The 20,704-nt window shown below is 28.5% G+C and overlaps 5 protein-coding genes across 9 annotated transcripts; 3 read left to right on the top strand and 2 right to left on the bottom strand.

The window, feature by feature from the left end:
- Window positions 1-36: 36 nt before the first annotated feature.
- On the top strand, window positions 37-5,510 carry LOC112600959 (armadillo segment polarity protein-like). Of its 2 annotated transcripts, XM_025348323.1 has the most exons (12): window positions 38-740; window positions 821-1,045; window positions 1,109-1,416; window positions 1,485-1,639; window positions 1,728-2,047; window positions 2,124-2,269; window positions 2,567-2,776; window positions 2,841-3,095; window positions 3,170-3,467; window positions 3,539-3,681; window positions 4,060-4,150; window positions 5,189-5,510. In XM_025348323.1, the coding sequence occupies exons 1-12, from the start codon at window positions 719-721 to the stop codon at window positions 5,314-5,316; spliced, it is 2,301 nt and encodes a 766-aa protein (XP_025204108.1). In that variant the 5' UTR covers window positions 38-718; the 3' UTR covers window positions 5,317-5,510. The 2 variants fall into 2 exon arrangements, with proteins under 2 accessions (XP_025204109.1, XP_025204108.1); XM_025348324.1 differs by lacking the exon at window positions 4,060-4,150 and having other exon boundaries at window positions 37-740; window positions 5,189-5,312.
- Window positions 5,511-7,891: 2,381 nt separating this feature from the next.
- Window positions 7,892-10,274, bottom strand: LOC112600983 (nucleotide exchange factor SIL1). Its single transcript, XM_025348357.1, has 7 exons — window positions 10,052-10,274; window positions 9,442-9,578; window positions 9,114-9,361; window positions 8,779-8,953; window positions 8,547-8,690; window positions 8,319-8,479; window positions 7,892-8,254 (listed from the first exon to the last, which is right to left on the bottom strand). Exons 1-7 carry the CDS (start codon window positions 10,272-10,274, stop codon window positions 7,984-7,986), a joined length of 1,359 nt encoding a protein of 452 aa, XP_025204142.1. The 3' UTR covers window positions 7,892-7,983.
- Window positions 10,275-10,782: 508 nt separating this feature from the next.
- LOC112600986 (nucleoplasmin-like protein) lies at window positions 10,783-15,769 on the top strand. Of its 4 annotated transcripts, none has more exons than XM_025348363.1 (6): window positions 10,783-10,992; window positions 11,883-11,995; window positions 12,055-12,274; window positions 12,449-12,522; window positions 12,609-12,692; window positions 15,514-15,769. In XM_025348363.1, exons 1-6 carry the CDS (start codon window positions 10,971-10,973, stop codon window positions 15,520-15,522), a joined length of 522 nt encoding a protein of 173 aa, XP_025204148.1. In that variant the 5' UTR covers window positions 10,783-10,970; the 3' UTR covers window positions 15,523-15,769. The 4 variants fall into 4 exon arrangements, with proteins under 4 accessions (XP_025204148.1, XP_025204146.1, XP_025204149.1 ...); XM_025348361.1 differs by having other exon boundaries at window positions 10,784-10,992; window positions 12,449-12,546; XM_025348364.1 differs by having other exon boundaries at window positions 10,786-10,992; window positions 12,452-12,522.
- A 50-nt stretch (window positions 15,770-15,819) lies between these two features.
- Window positions 15,820-18,219, bottom strand: LOC112600984 (WD repeat-containing protein 54-like). The gene is given in 5 exon segments (XM_025348358.1): window positions 15,820-16,067; window positions 16,070-16,344; window positions 16,462-16,672; window positions 16,728-16,908; window positions 17,468-18,219. Coding segments are annotated over 5 exon segments (1,053 nt in total). The 5' UTR covers window positions 17,684-18,219; the 3' UTR covers window positions 15,820-15,897.
- Window positions 18,220-18,411: 192 nt separating this feature from the next.
- LOC112600985 (nascent polypeptide-associated complex subunit alpha) lies at window positions 18,412-19,554 on the top strand. Its single transcript, XM_025348359.1, has 3 exons — window positions 18,412-18,553; window positions 18,657-18,886; window positions 18,967-19,554. The coding sequence occupies exons 2-3, from the start codon at window positions 18,662-18,664 to the stop codon at window positions 19,369-19,371; spliced, it is 630 nt and encodes a 209-aa protein (XP_025204144.1). The 5' UTR covers window positions 18,412-18,553; window positions 18,657-18,661; the 3' UTR covers window positions 19,372-19,554.
- The last annotated feature ends 1,150 nt before the right edge of the window (window positions 19,555-20,704 follow it).

The following is a 20,704-nucleotide window of genomic DNA, read 5'->3' as shown; positions in this document are numbered from 1 at the left end:
CACAATTATTATTATTATTATTATTATTATTAATAATGTGTACCTACTTATAACTTTATTTACATTGTATAATTGTTTATTATATAACAATAATATTGTGCTGTGAATTTGTGGCTGGTGTAGTTGTGCGTGTGTGTACACCGTCGGCCGACATTAACCTCCGTTGTAGACTCTATAATAGTGTGTATGCACTTTGTATTACGCGGTCCAGACGTGATTTGTGCACTTGTTCATATGTGTGTATGTGTATATACATATATGTATATTCTGAGCAGGTAGAGAGTAGAGACAGTGTACAACCGTCAGGCTGCCACGGTCCACGGAGGATCTTTCTCACACCCCCGATTGCATAGTTGTACTCTTGTAGTTTGTACTACTCGTTGTGCTCAGTATACGGTACACACCCGGGACAGGACAAACGATAAAGCCTTCCCAACGCCATTTTGACGCGATTCGACTCCATTTGTGTGTACGATTTACGGCGGTTGTCCGTACGAAACGATTGCATCTGACAGCAGAGTGAAAGAATAAATTTATAGATCGACGACCGCGATAACAACAATAACAACAAGCACTTTGGTATCAGTGTCGTTTTCGGCGGCCAGTCGAGTGCAACGTCCAGAAAAACTTCGCGCGTCAGCGAGTAAGTTTCAATTAATTTATTGAACTGCGAGCACCTATAGTGTGTCCTACACGGTCGCAATTCCTGCCGACAATCATGAGCTACCAACCCAGAGGAAGTACGTAATTTTTTTTTGTGACTGCATTTCAATTATTATTTTTTATTTACATATTTATATTATTAATGTGTACTTAATAGTGTCTGGTAACATGGTGAATCCGATCAACGAGACCATGGACATCAAAGATCCTTCGTTAGTATGGCAACAGAGTAGTCAGTATTTACCGGACTCTGGAATTCAATCCGGAGGTAGCACTCAGACACATTCTATAACTACCAAAGAAGATGACATGGAGAGGGACCGACTTTTGTTTGATCTTGATCAAGGGTTTCCGCAATCTTTTCCACATGACCAAGTTGATGGTATGAAAGTTAAATATTTTTATCATGCAAGAATTGAGATATTTACATATTTAATGTTTTCAGGCATGAATCAACATTTAGGCCAAACGTGTAGTGAAAATTTAGAAGATGAAGTGGAAATGCCCACCCAATTCAATGTCAATAGTGCTGCAAATGTACAAAATATGACTGGACCAAGCCAAATGTTGAAATATGCTGTTGTGAATTTGATCAACTACCAAGATAATGCCGAACTTGCAACCTGGGCTATTCCAGAATTAATAAAGTTGTTGAATGATGAAGATCAAGTTGTTGTATCACAAGCTGCTGTTATGGTTTATCAGTTGTCTAATAGAGAAGCTGCTTTACATGCAATTATTAACAGCCCACAAGTATATACATATTTTCCTTTTAAACAATTTATGAATTATTTGTTTTAAAATAAGATAAATTTTTATAGATGATTGGTACATTAGTTAAATCTATATCAAACAGCAATGATCTGGAAACCACAATTGGTGCAGTTGGAACATTACGAAATTTGTCTAATCATCGTCAAGGCTTATTAGCAATTTTCAAAAGTGGAGGAATACCAGCTTTGGTTAAACTAATGAGGTGATTTAAAATTGTCTAATAAATATAATTCATTATATATGACATAACATATTCATGATTTGATTTTATCTTGAATCTGTTTTAACAGTTCTCCAGTTGTAACCATTTTACGAGATGCTGTGATAACTATTCATAATTTATTATTGCATCAAGATGGTTCTAAAATGGCTGTTCGTGTAGCTGGTGGTTTACAAAAAATGATATCTTTGTTAACATTCAAGTCTAATAGCCACTCGATTACTGTTAAGTTTTTAACTATCATAACAGATTGTTTACACATTTTGGCTTGTGGAAATCAAGAAAGTAAATTGATAATACTTGCTGCACAAGGACATGTTGAACTTGTGCGTATTATGCGCTCATATAACTATGAGAAACTATTATGGCTTACTTGTCGTGTTCTTAAAGGTATTACCTAATGATACTAGATATTTATCTATATTATAGTATTCATTCTATATTTAAATGTTTTATATATTTTTAGTTCTTTCGGTATGCTCACGAAACAAACCAGCTATTGTGGAAGCAGGTGGAATGCAAGCTTTGGCAATGCATCTTCAGCATGACAGTCAGCAACTGGTGTATAATGTTTTATGGACTTTAAGAAACTTATCAGATGCAGGAACTAAGGTAACTCATGCAATATATTTATTAACTGTTTAATCTTTGTTATAAATGTAGACATTTCTGATGGTCTTTATTAACACTAACTTCCGTCTTCTATTTATTAGCTTTTTTCATACATTAATTATTATTTGATTTTGGTGGTTTCTAAAATCCATAATTTCCCAACAATATATAGAATCTTAACTTTATTAAAATTATTTTTTTTAACTCTAAAAAATACTTTGGATGTGTTAGCTGATCTATTATAATAATTTTTTCAATATCTACATAAGTCTTAAATTATATTGTTCAAATGTTTAGGTTGATGGATTAGAACAACTATTGCAATCACTGGTTGCAGCATTGGGTCATACCAATATTAATATTGTAACTTGTGCTGCTGGGATATTATCAAATTTGACTTGTAATAACCAGAGAAATAAGTTGACTGTATGTCAGTTTGGAGGTGTTGAAGCTCTTGTGCGTGCAATTATGAATGCTGGAGACAATGAAGAAATAACTAAACCTGCTGTAAAGTTTTTTTTTTTTATTTTCACGTTTTTAATTATTTATAAATTATTATATTTTTTTTTAGGTTTGTGCTTTAAGACATATAACATCTGGACATGCTGAGGTAGAAAACGCTCAAAATGCCGTTTGTCGTTCAGGTGGTGCTCAAGTTGTGGCAAAGCTATTACAACCATCATCTCATTGGCCTCTTATAAAAGCTGTAATTGGTTTAATAAAAAATTTATCACAATGTAAAGCTACACATGGATTACTTCGTGAACACAGTGCCATACATAATTTGGTTGGACTTTTAATGCGTGCTTTCCAAGATCTTCAGAATGTAATTGTTTTTATTTTTTTTTATTTTTTTATTTTGTTAAAATAATAGTTTAATATTGATTATACGTATTACAGCATTCAAACACTAGTGTAAAACCAGAAGGAGTTAGAATGGAAGAGGTTATTGAATGTGTTATTGGAACTTTACACATATTAGCTAAAGAATCACTAAGTCGATCAATAATGCGTTCTCACCCAGGATTTATGGCTATATTAATACAATTATTGTTTAACAACTTTGAAAATATACAGCGTTTAGCTGCTGATACATTAAACGAGTTAGCTGCTGATAAAGAAGGTGCCGATATGATTGAAGCCGAAGGAGGAACTGCCTCACTTAGTGAATTGTTACATTGTGGAAATGAAGCTCTTGGTTAATATTTATTTTTAATTTTTTAAATGGTATATTAAAATTATTTTTTAATCCTTTGTTTATTTTTTTAGCTACATGTGCAGCTGCAATTTTATCCAGGGTTTCTGAACATAAATTACAAAAATGTCTGTCCATGGAACTCAGTAACTCATTATTTAGTGAAGATCAAAATTTATGGCCATCTGGTGATCTTGGTATAGCACCAGATCTTCAGGTATATAATAATAGATAAATTTGTTAATAGTGTGCAAATATTTGATTAAACATTAAAGCGTAAGATATACATCTTCATTATATTTATCTATGAACATTCTGTATTGGTAAGTCCAGTAATTAAATTATTTATGTGTGTTACAATTTGACCTGCAGTCTAGTTTTATTAGATTACAGTATAATTCCTGCACATTATTCAATACTCTCTAATTGATACAGTTTAGCTTGACACCATATTTTGTATTTCTATTATAGTATTATTAGTACCCAAGTATGATTGTATGAAGTTGTTTATGGTTTTTAATTAGGCATTATTATATATTAGAAAATTTGCACACTTGTACATTGTTTGAGCTTTTGTGTGTTTTTCAACCAACAGGACATGATAGGTGCGAACGAGTATGATATGTATGGTCAAGGATTGAGCACTGTCTACAGCGGTGTAGGGTCACCCAAACATAGTGCTTCAGGTACACTTAAAATCAAAAAAAAAAAAACTGCTTGAATGTATTTTTTATAGTATATAACATATTGCTTTAGCTCATTTTTTTTTTATTTCGTCGCGTTGCTTGAGGATTTGGTAAGTTATAGTACTACTAACAAAAATAACTAATAATTTTTTATTTCATATTTTCTAAGTAATTATTATGATAATTATAGATGGTTTAAACTCTTAGTGTTAATAAATTCAATATAATGTTAAAAATTTAATTATAGCACATTTTAAAATAAAATGTTAATAATGCTTATACTTATACTAATAATAATCATATTCAAACTTGATTATGCTTTAACTATTTGAGATATAAACTTGAATTTCTTCTTTAATTACCTTAACTTCAAGGTGTTAAAATAATTAAAAAGCTGTATTACTCATCCCTAATTATAATGTATAATAATATAACTTGCATATCATATGTATAAATATAAAAGACATGAGATGAATGCCAATCAATTAACATGTTTAAAAAAATTTTAGATTTTTAATTGTAATTTTTAATATTTTAAACATATTTGATATTTCAGTGTATTTATAAATCATTATATCTAACTTCTGTTTTCTGTTTTTATACATTTTTTTTTTAAACTGATAAGAAATGTTCTACGTTATTTCTTATTGTTTGTAGTACTTGGTATTTACTTTTGAATACTGTTAAGTATAATTTCATCCAATTTAAAATTTCTTAAATAAGTCAATGTAATGTCAAATAATTTATGTGTGATGGCCGATGAGTAATAAGGAATTAATAAATACTAACATATCTTTTAATGAATACTGTGCTTTAAACTGACTGCATACTACCTGTATATTCTAATAAATTCCAAAACTTAAATAAATCTCTATCAATATTTTAACATAGTGTAATTTTTGTATAGACCATTTAATACTAAATGTATATTTAATTTCAAAATTCTTATGTTAATTGACATCTTAATATTAATTTACTAACAATTGAAATGATTATAATAATATGGTATATTTTATTTAATATTTACATATTTTTCAGGGTATGACACGCTACCCTTAGATTCAATGGAAGGATTAGAAATTTGTCCTCGACAAGATTCCAGTTACGGTTCAATGGATGTCGATTTTGTTATTCAAAATGACATGACTTCTTCTTTGCCACTCTAACAATGAGATGAACTATGGCATGTATTTGAAATTTATTTTCAAAATGTATACGTTAATTTTAAATTATTTGAATTACTGATTTATGTAATAAGTTTAGTTTTTATAAATGCCATAAGTTAAGTTTAAATATCAATGACTATGGAAATGTACTTACAGATGGCTATATATAATTAAATGTTTTAAGTTTAAATCAATTATTGACTGTTTAATATTTAATCGCTAAATCCCAGCAATAGTAAGACAAAAAGTAAGTTAAGTTAAATGAACTTCTTATACTAGTGTTTTAATTATTATTGAGACTTATTTAAAATAATTTTTTATGTATACTGTGTAGTATGTAATTATACATTATTATTAAATTTGAATATTTAATGCTTCAATTGTTGTGGTTTATTTAATCTTTATTTTAATTAATTAATTTTTTAAGTATTATAAAATTATATCAAAAACTGTTTACTAGGTTTTTTCAAAATACTATAATTCATTTAATTTTTAATAATAACTAATATTTGGTAGTATAAGACTAGTTTTATATATGAACTGACAAACTTGAGTATATTTATTATTTTGTGGGTTCATTACTGTTATACAAGACTAATGCTATTTTTATGACTGACACAATGTTAATGATGTCCACGTGTTGTGTTTGTATCCCAATTTACAGTTATTTATATATTATAAGTTTTTGTAATATTTTACAAAAATGTATAAAATATTTAAATAATCTGTAGTTTTAAAACCAATCAAAATTCAATTTTCAGTTTAGGACAAAAATTGGCGCAGCTTATTTAGATACCTATCAGATATTCTATTTTCCTTATCCATTATGAAAGAAATATTGAGTACTCTGGATCAGACAACCTGCGTTCCTTCAGGACATTTTTCTGTAATGTTGTTTAAAATTTTAATTTTATGTCTTAAATTAAATAAAATTGAATTGTTATTAGGTATAATACTTTAAAAAAAATAAGCCATGTGCTTATCTCAAATTGCTCTGAAGTCCTCGCAAAATATTATCTTCAATGAACATGATATTACATAATGTATCTAGTACTAGCTGAATTACCCAGCTAGCCCGTTAGTGTTTTGTGCTTTCTCAAAATGAAATTCTTAAATCAACACACATTGTTATTTTAAAGAAGAAAATAATTTATTTTACTTAATGTTATCAAGTACTAAATAGTAGAAGTAGATGAATTGTTAATATTATTAAACGATTATTACTGTAATGACGAATAAAATTAAATTGTGAATAATAGATCACTCGTACAAGAGTATTTGGTATAACCTTGAACCTTGTGAAAAAAATGTTAGTGTTGTCACACACCGAGAACATAAAAAAGGCCTGTTCTTATATATATATATACAAAAATACATTAGATACGATTAAATTACGACAAATTCCTATCTGGTAATGGTTTTAATTTTCTAAATTTAAAATAAACTACAATAGTTTATTATTTAATTAATTTTAAAATTAAATATATAAATAGGTTCATTCGTATCCATAGTTTATATTTAATAAGTAAAAAGCGCCGCGCCCGTATATCCCATTCCCCAATTTTCTCGTATCGTGAAACCAATAAACACTAATTTGTGTTCCTATAGCAAACATTGATAGAATTATCAGATATACCCGAGTGACTAGAATAAAATTACCAATTGTACATTTGTACACACTACACAATGAACGCAAAAACGCGCCCAAATAAGCTTCTAGTATCTAAAGTATTTAAAAATCAGAATCGCGACTCGTAAGATAGGATACAAATACGTCCACGGTCCACCGCCTGAGTATAAATATTATAATAAATAGTGGCAGATTTAGTGGGCGGAGGTGCATTGGAACGGAAACACCCACCGTTCCGCATATTTTTACTAAAAATTACTAATAATTCACTGAGAGGTGAATTTTTGGTACGGTTTGCCATAATAAAGAATTACATTACTTATATTACATAGTATTTTTATGTACCTAATTAATTATTAAAAAATAATGTATGTTAAATTGTTTAAAATGTTTATATTGCTTAATTATGTAATAAATACAAAATGCAGAATGTAAAACTGGGTTTCTTCAATGTTAAGTACCGAATTATTAATTCCCCCCCCCCTAAATTATACATAATAAGTAATTAAGAACTATTATTAACAAAATAGCACCCACCATAAAAATATCATAGATTCACCACTGATTATAGGCAATTAATTTTTACCTTAATGTATCTATGAACTAAATATATATATAAACATATATGTATATATTTAACTGCAGTTATTTAGTTAATAATTTCATAAGTTAACCATTGTATACTTTTGTAAATTTAATTAAACAGACTTTTTGTATTTTTTATAAAATTAAGGCAGCCTTACCAAATATTGAATTATTTTAAGGACATAAATGGAATACATTAAACAAAGCAGTTATATTAAAATTTAAAACGTATGACAAACAGATATTTAAGATTTGTATAATATAATATATAAATATATATATATCAAATAACTAACAACTGCTAAGTATACAATCTTATTATAAAAGTAAATATATAATTTTCATAAGTTAAAAACTAAATAAAATTTTATCACAGAAAAAATATTAAATACATCAGATATTTAATTACACACAGTTTTATAAATTTATAAATTAAACTAAATATCATGATACTATTCTAATACAGGATCATAAGTGTTAGTCAATTCTGTTGTTAACTGATATAATTCATCAAAAAAGGCATCATTTTGGAGTAATTGTTTGTAATACATTTGTAATGTGTAAAATGATCGATAGAATTCTTTATTGCCATGCAATTTAACTTTACATAGTTTTTGCATTGCTAATAATGATTTACCAGAAGCTTCAACCATTTCATGTTTTTCTTCATCTAGTGGTAATTGGTTAGACAGCATAATTAACTCATTTCCCAAAATGTTGCACCTATTTAAAAAAAATAACATGCGAATATACAACTAAATTGGCATGTATAGTTCTACAAACATACCACCCATTTTCAACAAGTTTGTTTTTTAAGTGCACATCATTATATTGACGAACTCTTTCAGCAGCTTCGATGCTGAGCTGTTTATTAGTTTCTTCTTCGTATGTTAATTTAGCATCCTCAATTTCTATAGTTAAGTCTTCTAATAGTTGAGTAATTTTTAACTAATATAAAAATTGAAACACGTTGTAGAATAATATAAATAAATTAAATAAATTAAATAATTTTAACCTTAAGTTTAGAATTGAATTCAGATACAGGCATTTTAAACACAGACATGAAAATTTGAATACCATTATTATCTATTAATTGTTTTTGTGCTAAGGGAAATCGTCGAGTAACAGATGATAAAGCATAGATACAATTCTTTTGAACCTAGACAAAAATTTAATAAAAATTAAGATTAATTAAGTAAAATAAAATAAATATTAATAAATTTAAATAATCAAACGTATGTACTTACAGAAAATGTAAATTCATTATCAATATGCTTTAATAAAAGTGGTAAAATATCACTTTCTAAAGAAGCAATTTGAACTTTTTGATTATTAGAAGCAGCAGAACCAAGGAGTAATGCTCCTAGTGCTTTTAAAGAATTTGAATTACTATTAATACAAGGAATTATTATTAATTGTATCCTGAAAAAAAATTACTTAAATTAAATGGTTAAACTAGTAATATAATTTAAAAAGTTAAAGTGAATAATAAACATAGAACATAACTAAACATAAAATTTTGGCTGTAACTGGAGTAAAATTTAACAAAATTCCCTACAAATCAAATAAAAGTAATACAAACCCTTTATTTTTTACAAAAACTTCAGCTGTATCAACTTGATGTAGGAGATATTCAAGATCAGTTAAAATATTCTGAAGACTTTTATCACTTTCTTCATACAATTTCAATTGCTCTTTAAATCTATTAGAAAGTTCATCCATTATATCCATATCACTTTTTATAGTCATATTCAAATCTTTAAGATCATCTTTAAGTTCTTCATAAGATCTAAATTTGTGTGAATTATCAGGTAGACTATTTGGATCTTTCTGTTAATTAATTAAAAACATTTTAATACTAACTAGTAAAATATGATTTATTTTTCAAGTATAATTCATGAATTACTTACAAAATTCTCTGGTATATGGGAGTCTGTAATGGCCAAACTATTTGTTTTATTATTTCCATTGTCCTCCATTAATTTAGCCTTTTTTTCGCCTGTCTGGAGATCAATTTGTACATGCAATCCGGGAGGAATAGGTTGACCTAAAAATAAGTATAAATATTGTTACTGATTTATAAACTTTATATTGTTTAGCAAAAATTTCAATGATGAAATAGTTTATTTGGCCTATGATAATAATAAATAGGTAATTCAATTGATCAGCTCAAAAAAATATGATACTGTACCTAATAAGCAATCATATTTGGGTTTCTATATTTTTGAACCGTAACCAAAACCAAGAAAATAGATGTTTATTATTAGAAAATATAATTTAAATATCCAATACAGATTGCAGTTTACTTTTTAAATATTACATAATTCTACTACCTACATTTTAAAGAACAAAAAATGTAGATATTTATCACTCAAAGTATAACAGGTAATTATTTACTTAAACAAACATTTTTTAAAAGACCAGGGGATAAAATATAAAACATATGTAAGGAATATAACAGTATATAATAAAAATATATAAGACAACATTTTCTCAATAATACAAAACTTAATTGTATACCTTCGTCAATTATTTGCCATTCATTTGTTGGTACAAAATCTTTGGGCTTATTGAAAGTTGTGACATTTTTGGAAGATTCTGGCACTGTTTCAACAATTATTTCTTCAGGCTGTGGCAACACTCGGTCCCAGTGATAAAATGCTGTGTCTAGGTACCATAAGACACCCAACGACGTTGCTAAAAGAATAATTAAAAATAATCTGACTAACGGCATTTCAAACATTTTTTTCACGTTAATAATATGTAATCTTGGTAAGCTGCAGATAAATAAAAACAAGTATGAACCGATCGAGAGAAGACGTGTCACGAAAAGAACAAATTTATGAGTTTAAATAAATGCTTATGCAAATATTGAAACGCAATCGAAAAAATATCATCACTCATCAATAGAAATGTTGACTGTGTTGTCATTACAAACAATACAAACTTATTGAGTACGGTAACTAATTCAGTGTTAAAATATTGTATGATTATATTTTTAGTGATTTTAGTTTTTATTTTTACTTTGATCAGAAAACCAAAAACCGAACCGAGTGCAGATAACGCGGCAATTATGACACCCAATGAGAATCGAACAGATAAGACGAAAACGACGTCCGACAAGTGCACCAAGCATTCGGCCTCAACTACTTTTATTCTCTTAGTCATGGCCCCACTGAACCGGCATGGCGTCTGTAGGTAGCGCCACATATGGTTGTGCGGAAGGGGCAAACAACGGATTTTGTTTACCGGCAACGACGACAGCGACAACGTCGAAAACCGCTGTCGGCCATTATTGTTACAGTTGTCGTAACGTACACATTGTGCGCAATTGTTTCAATTTCACAACTACTCATTTTTTCCAACGCGTTTTTACTACAAACGCGACAGCACGAACGTTTAATACATTTTCACGTTAATAAACGATCGAAACATCAGAATGACCGAAGACTACTTTTGGGGTAAGTATGATGGCCGCGCGAAAACTTCGCACAACGCGTGTCGTTATTAATATGGTTACGTACTCCACACGTTGATGATTTTTTTTCGCTCCCTCACGTTAATCGATGACGTACTTCAACATTTTGCATGTTATCTTTTCTTGCGTGGTTAACACGTTTTTAAAAATTTATTGACGGCCATTTATACCGTACGATTTTTATCCCTAGGAGTGGCCCCCGGCAACTGAAAACTAAAAGTCACATGGTCCGCGTATCCGTTCCATGTATGAATACTTATTCCCGGCGTTAAAAAATACTATTATTGTCGCTGTTCAACACTTTAAATGGTTAAACCATCGTTTGTCCATTTCTTAATTTTACTTTTTCTAAACTCGTTCGTGGCTGTTAAAATACATTTCGGTTTTCCCCGTTAGACGAGAAAGCGTGTTGCCAATTATTTTTTTCAACAATTTTACTACGGAGTGTATAATATAATAGAGCTCGGTCTACTGAATATGTACTTATCTTTATACCAAGCGCTCGCACTTTTACTCCTTCCATGTACCTCGTGTTCCTGTAAAATTTTGTTAAATCTAATATAGTATAAAAATGCTATCGTTTCAAGGTAAAAAAAGTGACCTCCAATGTTTTATTTCCACTCGTGCATACTCTTCTGATTTTTAATTTTTACTATATAGCATGGCTGTATTATTATTTCAATTGATAATTTAATATTGTTAATCAATTATTCAGTGATTTTTTGCTCTTTGTACAAATTGAGTTGTTGTTCTCATATTTAACTATTTATCAACTAACTATTAATTTAAGTGAAATAAAAAAAGTTCATCGTATATTACAATTTTTTTAGTACTTTATATTATCTTCAATAATAAATGTGTACAACATTTTAGGAGTTACTTTGGATAAGACAAAGGTTACTGAAGTGTGGGATCCTGATGTAAAACCTGATGCCAATGATAGTTCTCACGTCTTCAGGGGTGAACATACTTTGCTTGTCAAACAGGTAAATTTCAGTTTAACCTTTTTTAACAGACAATTAGCACAAATAAATTTGTTTTTTAGGCTGTTCTAGGACCAGAAGTACCAGATGGTGAAGTTAATGTAATTGAAGTTGAAGCAATGGGTTACAAATCTGATATTAAGTTCCCTGTTGTTGTGTTGAAAGGAGGTACTGGTCATAGTCAATGTGTACTTGATCTTTTGTTCCCAGACCCTCCAGTTACCTTTAAACTTGTAAAAGGCAACGGCCCCATCCATCTATTGGGAAATCATTCCGTTGGTAGTAAGTATTCATTAATATTAGTTATATTTTTATTGCAATGATGAATCATTATTTGGGTAATTTGCGTCTGATAAGATTGTGATGAACCTTTTGTAGTTTCTGAGCTAAATAATGTATTATTAATTTTGATTGTATATTTTGATGTATATTTAAAATAAAAAATTTTACTTGGAGTAGCTGGTGAAGGAATGGCTGACGAAGAGGATGATGATGAGATTGATGAAGAATTTGAAGAAGAAGAAGAAGAGGTAATTGAAGAAGAAAAAAATAGTGTATGTAAAAGTCATATCAAATTTTTTAATTTTAACTAATATTATATTATCTATTATTTTAGGTAGATGAAAAGAAACGTAAAATAGCAGCTAATTCAAATTCAAAGGGCGGTAAAGCAGCTAAGAGGCCTAAAATTGATAACGAAGTACTTATATTTTTGTAGTTAAATTTTTTTAAGTTAGATAATCAAAAGATGGTATTAATACATTCACGTCCACATCAAATTCAGAGGTTGAGCGCATCCAGCCGCATAAATATTGATAAAATTACACTCGTAATGTTATCATATTAATAACACGTTTTATAAGCATAAAAATGCTGGGAAACCGAAACCAGCTGTTTGTTGTTGTTCAAATACTTATATTGAATGGCCAAGCTAAATATAATAATTGTTCGCCATCAGCCGACGATTTTATAAGACACAGAAATAATTGTGATATGACGACTGTGGGTCGACATCTTATGATGACTACGTGTCATCACCGGCATTAAACGTGTTAATTTACCAAAAATATCATTTTTTGAATATTATAATTCTTACATTTTTATATCTCCAATGAAGAGTGCCATAACTTACTTTTTTTTTCATTTTAAGTTAGTATTGCTATCTGTTAACGCATTTTTTTTTAATTAACCCTGAAAACAATACTTAATTACAGCCAAAGAGATTTTCAATCGGTATTTTGTATGAATACCCTAATGATAATTTTCCATTAAAAAGGTTATAACTTGGGTTACTATAAAATTTAAACAAGATAATCAACAAAAACTATTGCTAGTGTATAATTGAAACATTTTCTTAAACGAGTCTCATGGATTTAACTTCATTTTTTCGTATTATAGAATAATTGAATAATCTTTCTTATCAGGAGAATTGAAAAATTACTCAAAGTATGAATAAACTTATAATTAATAATTATTGATTACATTTTGCTTTTTTTTTTTTCTTGTAATATTAGTTAAAAAGATTTAAAATTCTAGGATGTATTGATACTGCATTATTAGTGTTTTAAATAAAAAATCGAATTTTTATTTAATAATTAATTTTTAAATTAATCAGTTGATCTTAGGTTCTAAGATACTGTAAGTTCTTGATTATGAGAAATCTTACTTTTTTTATATATTTCAAATGAAACATTATAATTTTATTACAAACATGTATTGCTATTAGTTATCAAATCCAGCAAATGTTGATAATGCATTTTAAGTTTTAGATAAAATTTATTAAATATCCTCCAAATTAAACATAAAATAATAGCTATCTAATTAAGAAACTATATAATAGATCGTAGTAGTTAATATATGAATAATTAATATTTAATGAACAAAAAAATTTTTAAACATTTCAATTACTATTTAAAGATAATAAAATCAAAAAGAAAGTTTTGGGGTTAGCCAATTTCTATATGTATATTTTTTAGATTATAAATATTAAATCAATTACCAGATAATAATTCAAAATTTAATTACATAACTCATAATAGAACTTGCTCGATTACTAATTTATTTTACTCTTAATTGAAAAAGTTTGATTGTTTTTATTCTAATTGAAATATCTCGATATAACTGTCATATAAAACATCAAGTATTGTAACCGAAAATAATACTCATGTTGGTTAAGAGAAAGGTTTCAAGAACGTTGTGGTTGTGTACCGTTAGAACCTAAAATGGAAAATTATCAGTTTATAAAATATTAATCAATAATTTATTATCATTGTGTAACATAGGCTTTAATACCGTTTTGTTATTGTATTTTTTATAAATCCTTAAGAGCATATCATACCCATTTGTGTTTCTTTTTAATTTCCATTCACCAGTTTCAATAGTATGCAAGTACCTCAAAGATTAAGAAAATAATTTTGAAAACCAGAATTAGAATGTTTTTTTGAATGTTAATATTGTTTTTTCTTATGATTTTTAGTGAGTTACGACACTCTTCGTTGGGGATGTCATTTTATTAATTTGGTAATATTTAAAGGTTTTTGTGATTGATATTGATTTTTCCATACCAATAATCTATCATTTTAAAGGATGCCATTCCATTATTATTTTTTATATTTTATAAGTATCCATGATAGTTTTAAAAAATTATATTTTTTGGTATAACTAATATGTGAAGATTTATAATGAATATCAGTGGGCATTCTAATTAATTTATATATTAGGTTATCTAATATTTAACTTATATACTTAGTTAATTTATTACCATAATACATAGGTCTCTGTTCCTAAATTTTGGGCAGTATTAATTTGTAATATGATACATACTCATGTTTGCTTCAAAATTAGAATATCATAAATGCCGATGCTTAAGCACAGATTATGTTCTTACCTTGGTTAAAATGAGTTGTTCACTCATATTAATACTAATACTAACCAGCTGTAGATTCTGCTGAGCCCAAATTTATTGTATGTTGATGATTTTCTATTGGGCTCAATTATAGTATGACAAATTTATGTTTAATCAAATAGCTAATTTTTTTTTATTTTTATTTAGAATTTAATTACCTCTTCAACCCAACTTATTACAACATTAGAGTTTTTTTATTTTAAATTATTCTAAAGATTAACCAGATAGACATTGTCGGTTAGTTTTACTTCTGGTTAACCTAATCAACGATTCTATCTGTTCTGAATTAGTCTATTATACAAGTTATTGTTTTATATCGAACATGGGTTCAGCGTTAGAAGCATAATAGTCTGTATTCATCATCATTATACCAAAAAATGTAGGTCAAATTACTTGTGTGCATTAAGTAAGGACATATTTTTCATTATCTACATTTTTATTTCTTAATCTAACTTGGCTTATAAATTAAGCAAAGGTAAAATGCATTTTATTTAAATCTCATTTTACTTAAAACTTAGGAATTAGTGTCTTATCTTTTTTTTTTGTATGTAATATATTGTCAACTTTTGTCCATATTACATTTAATTTACTAACAATTTTTTTTTTTTTTTTTCAGAGTAATTAAACTGAAACATCTGGCTTTAATGTTCCTGGATGTGTAAATTCCAAATGAAACAAGAGACACTGTCCTCTGGTGTTAATTTATTTAACAATTAAGGTTTTTTAATTTCAAATTTGTTTTTTTTTTAGTCTGACCTTCTATATGTAATAGTTAGGCATTTTAACTTAAGATAAGGAATCCTGTTATCTGCATATAGAAACATCCAGAATATTGAAATTACTAAAATTATATATTCATAATATCTGATGTATTTTTTTTTATTATTATTATTTAAGCCCTCCACTTATACAGTATAAATACAATGTCTTGTTTTAAATTCAAATTTTTTACCACATTTAAATTTATTTGTTTTTTTTTTTTAAAATAAAATTACATATCCTACAACTGGTTTAATGCATAACATGTTATGTATGGTGAATCATATGCTGTAGTACAAAATTTTGATCCATTTCTAGTTATAAATTGACATCCCACAAACAAAGTATCTTCTTTCATGTAGCAATATAACAATGTAATGGTCTGCAATGATAAAATGTAGCTAATAATTACAAAACATACTGGGAGTTGGTTATTACTTTTGAACTGATTTTCCATACTCTAATCCACGAGTCCTCGGATACGCTCAATAATAGATCTGCATCTTTAGCTGCTGACATGGATGTAACACATCTAGCATGTGCAGACACCTGAACTATCATTGGAAGCTGATCTTCTGCATCTTCTTCTACGAGTTTGATTGTTGGGTCAAATAAACGAATTGTTCCACATCCATAGCCTATGGCCATTAGTCCAATTCTAGTTATTTCTGATGTAGTGCATGGATGTCTAAAACAAATCGTTTGATGTTTGTATCACCACAATAGTTCTTTCAAATGTGTAAATTGTGAAACATGAATGGCAATTAACTACAGTGTGCTATAATAACCTTGAATGTTAACCAACCCTCCAAACACTTTAGTTCTTGCAATGATCATCAATTCTCCACAATCAATTTGTGAGAGTACAGTACATCCTGACTCATCACAAGACACCAAATTATATTTGTAAGACGATATGTCCGCAATAGGAGCCCCATGTAACAGCTTCCTATCCAAAAATACGACTTGTCCGTCTTCATCTGGTCCAAACACTCTTATTGATCCATTACTATTGCCTAAACATGTAAATAATTGCTATAGTCTTGTAAAAATAAAACTAAATTCACTTACCAACACATAGATAAGTACATTCAAATGTAGCTATCCCTTTAGCGTATTTCTCCTTCATATTTTTGTCCTCGCAATTGTGTGTGTAAATACGTTTAAACTGTTGATCACAGTCATATATGATCAGTCCTTCTGAACATGTGACTACTAGACAATTTATATAACCAAGTGTACACCAAAGTATCTAAATATACGAAAATAACCATGATGCTGATTTCAGAATTTTACTTATTAGATATTTGGAAATATTTGCATGTCTTGTTTTTATAAACAACGGATGTTTAATTTAAAATGTCAATTTTTTTATTTATAATTGTTTTTTCTCAAATTTTAAGTATTATATATAAAAAAAATTAATTTGAAGAATATAAATTTATATTTAGTCTTCAAATATATTTAGGCATGTAAGTGATAGTGACAGTAATGCGAGTTGAAATATTGTCTTTTTTTTTTTAATTATAAATATCAATTAGATTAATAAGTCTAGACCATAATTACTCCAGTTATAGACCTGTAGAAGACAAATTTAATTGTTTGCAGAGTGAAGGAATAGGGATAGTCATTACTCGTTATGTGGAAGGTTTGATCACTAACATTCTATGGAAACTTAATAATTAGTTGGATGGTAATTTGAATACAGTTTTTCAGTTAATTTAAAGCTATAAAAAATATCTTCCCAGTTCCAAAATTTATAAAACTACTAATTATTATGCATTTATGCAAGTAATTTGTAATAATTTTACTTGGGTGACGTCCGTCTTCGTGTCGAGACAATATTGCGGAACATCGGTTGTGCCATCCACCGAGTTGTCTGTACCCAATATGTGGACTGTTTGCCGGTCAATAACGGCAAAATCGTGCAACGTCTTTTGATACTTTGATACGTTCACGGCAATGTTGTTCGTGACCGCCGATACGGTACCTTTAATGAAAATTTGTTTTTCCTTTGAGTATAACATCCGTCGTCCGTGGATGCCAGTTATTTTCAACTCAAATAAAAGATTTTAACAAGTTATTTTATTACTAACGTGAAATCGGTATAAAAAGATTTACATAAAATTCAACTATAGGTACGTACTGACCGCGATAATATTTAAAAAAAAAGTGTAGTTATTACGATTATTGTTACCTATAATAAGTATTAGTTAAACAGAACCAAATCATACGTAAACAAAGACGAATAGGGGTTGAACTAATGGTTCATTGTTGGTAGATATTCAAAACTCTTGCAATCGATTCGCTAATCGTTAAGTTTGAGAATAAACTCAATAAACTTTATTATTATGTAGTCCATTATTAATAGCAGGTACGCTCAAAAGATATTAGGTATCGATTTGTCATTATATTGACTATTTTTATAATTTATGCTTTCATTATTTACTCATTGTTCTTAGTTCCCTAATGTTCTACCATTTAAATTACTTATTCATATTTTACTGATTTTAGTCATTTTAATTTTTAGGTACTTATTTGACTACCCAAGATACCGCGCCGGCGCAAATCAGATTATGTAGTCAATAATAATTATATAATATTATCATAATATTTTTTTTTTATAGTCACACCACACCACAACATTTTTCGTTCACAAGGTCGACAAAGACTTTCGATATTATCACGTGCGGTCACACTGTACGCTATTTCTTTTACACTTATTATGTTCATACTCCTTGACTTGCTATTGTGAATACAGAATAGTGATTTCGATAATACCGAATTCGGTCTTCACAACTCGTATTGTTGATCACAACACGTTTTTTCGTACATAACCTCGAGGTCGAGACGTTTGTCGTAGTTTATTGAATTTTTTTTCAACGCAACAGATTTAAGTGAGTATTTCAAGACTTCGAGTCTTCGACACATACTTATTAAATAGTTAACTATTCAAAAGCGAACCGATTTTCATAGGAGCGAACGTGTGTTTTATTACAGGAAACATGCCGGAATTAACGGAAATCGATGCGACAAAAAAGGTAAGCTTCGAAGAGCCCAAGAAAGATGCTGCAGACAGTGACAGCGATTCCAGCGGCGTAGATGTTGCTGCCGGCAAGGGTGGTGAAGGAGCGAGTGTTGTCACCGCTGAAGACTTGTCCAACAAGGCTAGACAGTCAAGAGGCGAGAAAAAAGCTAGAAAAATCATATCCAAACTTGGTCTTAAGCAGGTGTGTGGTAGAAGTATATTGTTTTGATTATTTTGCATGCCGTTTATCGATCCTCAAATTTTTTTTATTGGTTTTTTTAGATTCATGGAGTTAATCGAGTGACTATTCGCAAGTCCAAAAATATTCTGTTTGTTATTAACAATCCTGATGTCTTCAAGAACCCGGCATCTGACACTTACATTGTGTTTGGTGAGGCTAAAATCGAAGATTTAAGCCAGCAAGCACAAGTTGCAGCTGCTGAGAAATTCAAGTCGGCTGATATGATGCCGAGTGTATTGGACAAAGATAGTGCATCTAGGCCAATGGTCAGTCAACCTATCCAAGAAGAAGAGGAAGAAGAAGGCAAGATTGATTATAAGGGAGTAGAAGAAAAGGACGTAGACCTAGTCTGTGCGCAAGCAGGAGTAACTAAGCGCAAGGCTATTGATGCATTACTAAGAAACAACAACGATATTGTCAATGCTATTATGGACTTGACAATGTAAAACTAGGATATTTATATAACGTTTTAAGGGAGAAAATTATCATTGTTTATTCTTTAGACTGATGATAAGATCCAATAATAAATAAGCACATTTACTACATGATCTTCTGTAAAATTGATTACTTCCTTTACGTTATTTGTATATACTATTTTTCGGTTCAATACAAAACTTTCTCTGGCTACATATTGAGTTACTTTATTTTTATAGAAACCTTAAAAATAAACATTGATTTATCTTATCTCAGTTATATATTAATGCCTCTTAAAATTAAGTAAATAATAAATCAATTTTTTAATGTTATTGAATTTCCTTTTAAAATAACATTTAAATAATATATTTATTGTTAAATGGACAATATATAATGCAATAATTTTGGTTTTAAGTTATCCTATTAAAAAATGTTACAAATAATATTAATAAAAAAATTTAAAAAAAAAAAGTTAACATAATCTTGTTTGAAATTATTGCTAGGTATGTAGTTATTGGAGCAACAAAATTACAAACATTTAAATGAAGAAAAAAATTAACAATCCTAGTAATATTTACAAAAATTTAATTACTATAAAACAGTGGTTATAAATACATTGTTCCTACGACCTTGAAGTTAAACAATTTAGCTATGAAGATATCTAACAAGTATTTTATATTGTAAGGTAATCCTTAGCTCTATGTGCACAATATATTTCATACTTTTTTTACCTAATATGTTTTCACATTGACAATTATTAAAATTTAATTACTATTTGTACACTCAATGTATCATTATTATAGTCTACTGAAGTTAGGTATTTGTCAAATGATCCATGCCTAATATTAAATATGAAATTTTCATGTTAACAACATTTATAGATATGTAAAAGATACCACTCTAGAACAAAAGCTCTAAAGTTTTCTGACAGTATGGTCATAATAAGCGTGTGCAGACTTCAATTTCTGGTCGAGTCTTGAACAATTATGCTCAATACTTAATCAGTGCCCCTATTATTTTTTTTTAGCTCATTAATGTACATTCTAATTGTAAATTAAAAACTGTATAAATAGAATCAAGTTGTATGTATACACAACATTAATGTGTTTATTTCTAGACATATATTTTTGAAGTTACTAAAGTTTAAAAAAAAAACATGGTTTAGTGAACAATAAATTGTTTATACACAATATTTTATTACACAAACTTAATTATATAATAATTTTTTTTTAAATAATTATAAATGAATTATATTTCCTTTACTATTTTGAATTTGTCAACATCAATACTAGATGTTAATTTTGGTTCAGTAAACATCAATAACTAACTATTAAGTTGGTTTTACTGTATAATACTCCTTAATTT

The sequence above is a fragment of the Melanaphis sacchari genome, unplaced genomic scaffold, assembly GCF_002803265.2.
Source record: "Melanaphis sacchari strain LSU unplaced genomic scaffold, SCAv2.0 Contig73_pilon_pilon, whole genome shotgun sequence".
NCBI classification, from domain to species: domain Eukaryota; kingdom Metazoa; phylum Arthropoda; class Insecta; order Hemiptera; family Aphididae; genus Melanaphis; species Melanaphis sacchari.
This window is presented reverse-complemented; position numbering and strand designations above follow the sequence as displayed.

Coding starts and splice junctions, on each gene's coding strand:
- LOC112600959 (XM_025348323.1), top strand. CDS start 719: ATGAGCTACCAACCCAGAGGAA. Junction 2,048..2,123: donor TACTTGTCGTGTTCTTAAAG/GTATTACCTAAT, acceptor ATATATTTTTAG/TTCTTTCGGTATGCTCACGA. Junction 2,270..2,566: donor TATCAGATGCAGGAACTAAG/GTAACTCATGCA, acceptor TCAAATGTTTAG/GTTGATGGATTAGAACAACT.
- LOC112600983 (XM_025348357.1), bottom strand. CDS start 10,274: ATGTTTGAAATGCCGTTAGTCAGATTATTTTTAATTATTCTTTTAGCA. Junction 9,362..9,441: donor CCCATATACCAGAGAATTTT/GTAAGTAATTCA, acceptor ATTAATTAACAG/AAAGATCCAAATAGTCTACC. Junction 8,691..8,778: donor ATAATGAATTTACATTTTCT/GTAAGTACATAC, acceptor ATTTTTGTCTAG/GTTCAAAAGAATTGTATCTA.
- LOC112600986 (XM_025348361.1), top strand. CDS start 10,971: ATGACCGAAGACTACTTTTGGG. Junction 11,996..12,054: donor ATACTTTGCTTGTCAAACAG/GTAAATTTCAGT, acceptor TTTGTTTTTTAG/GCTGTTCTAGGACCAGAAGT. Junction 12,547..12,608: donor TTGAAGAAGAAAAAAATAGT/GTATGTAAAAGT, acceptor CTATTATTTTAG/GTAGATGAAAAGAAACGTAA.
- LOC112600985 (XM_025348359.1), top strand. CDS start 18,662: ATGCCGGAATTAACGGAAATCGATGCGACAAAAAAGGTAAGCTTCGAA. Junction 18,887..18,966: donor CCAAACTTGGTCTTAAGCAG/GTGTGTGGTAGA, acceptor TGGTTTTTTTAG/ATTCATGGAGTTAATCGAGT.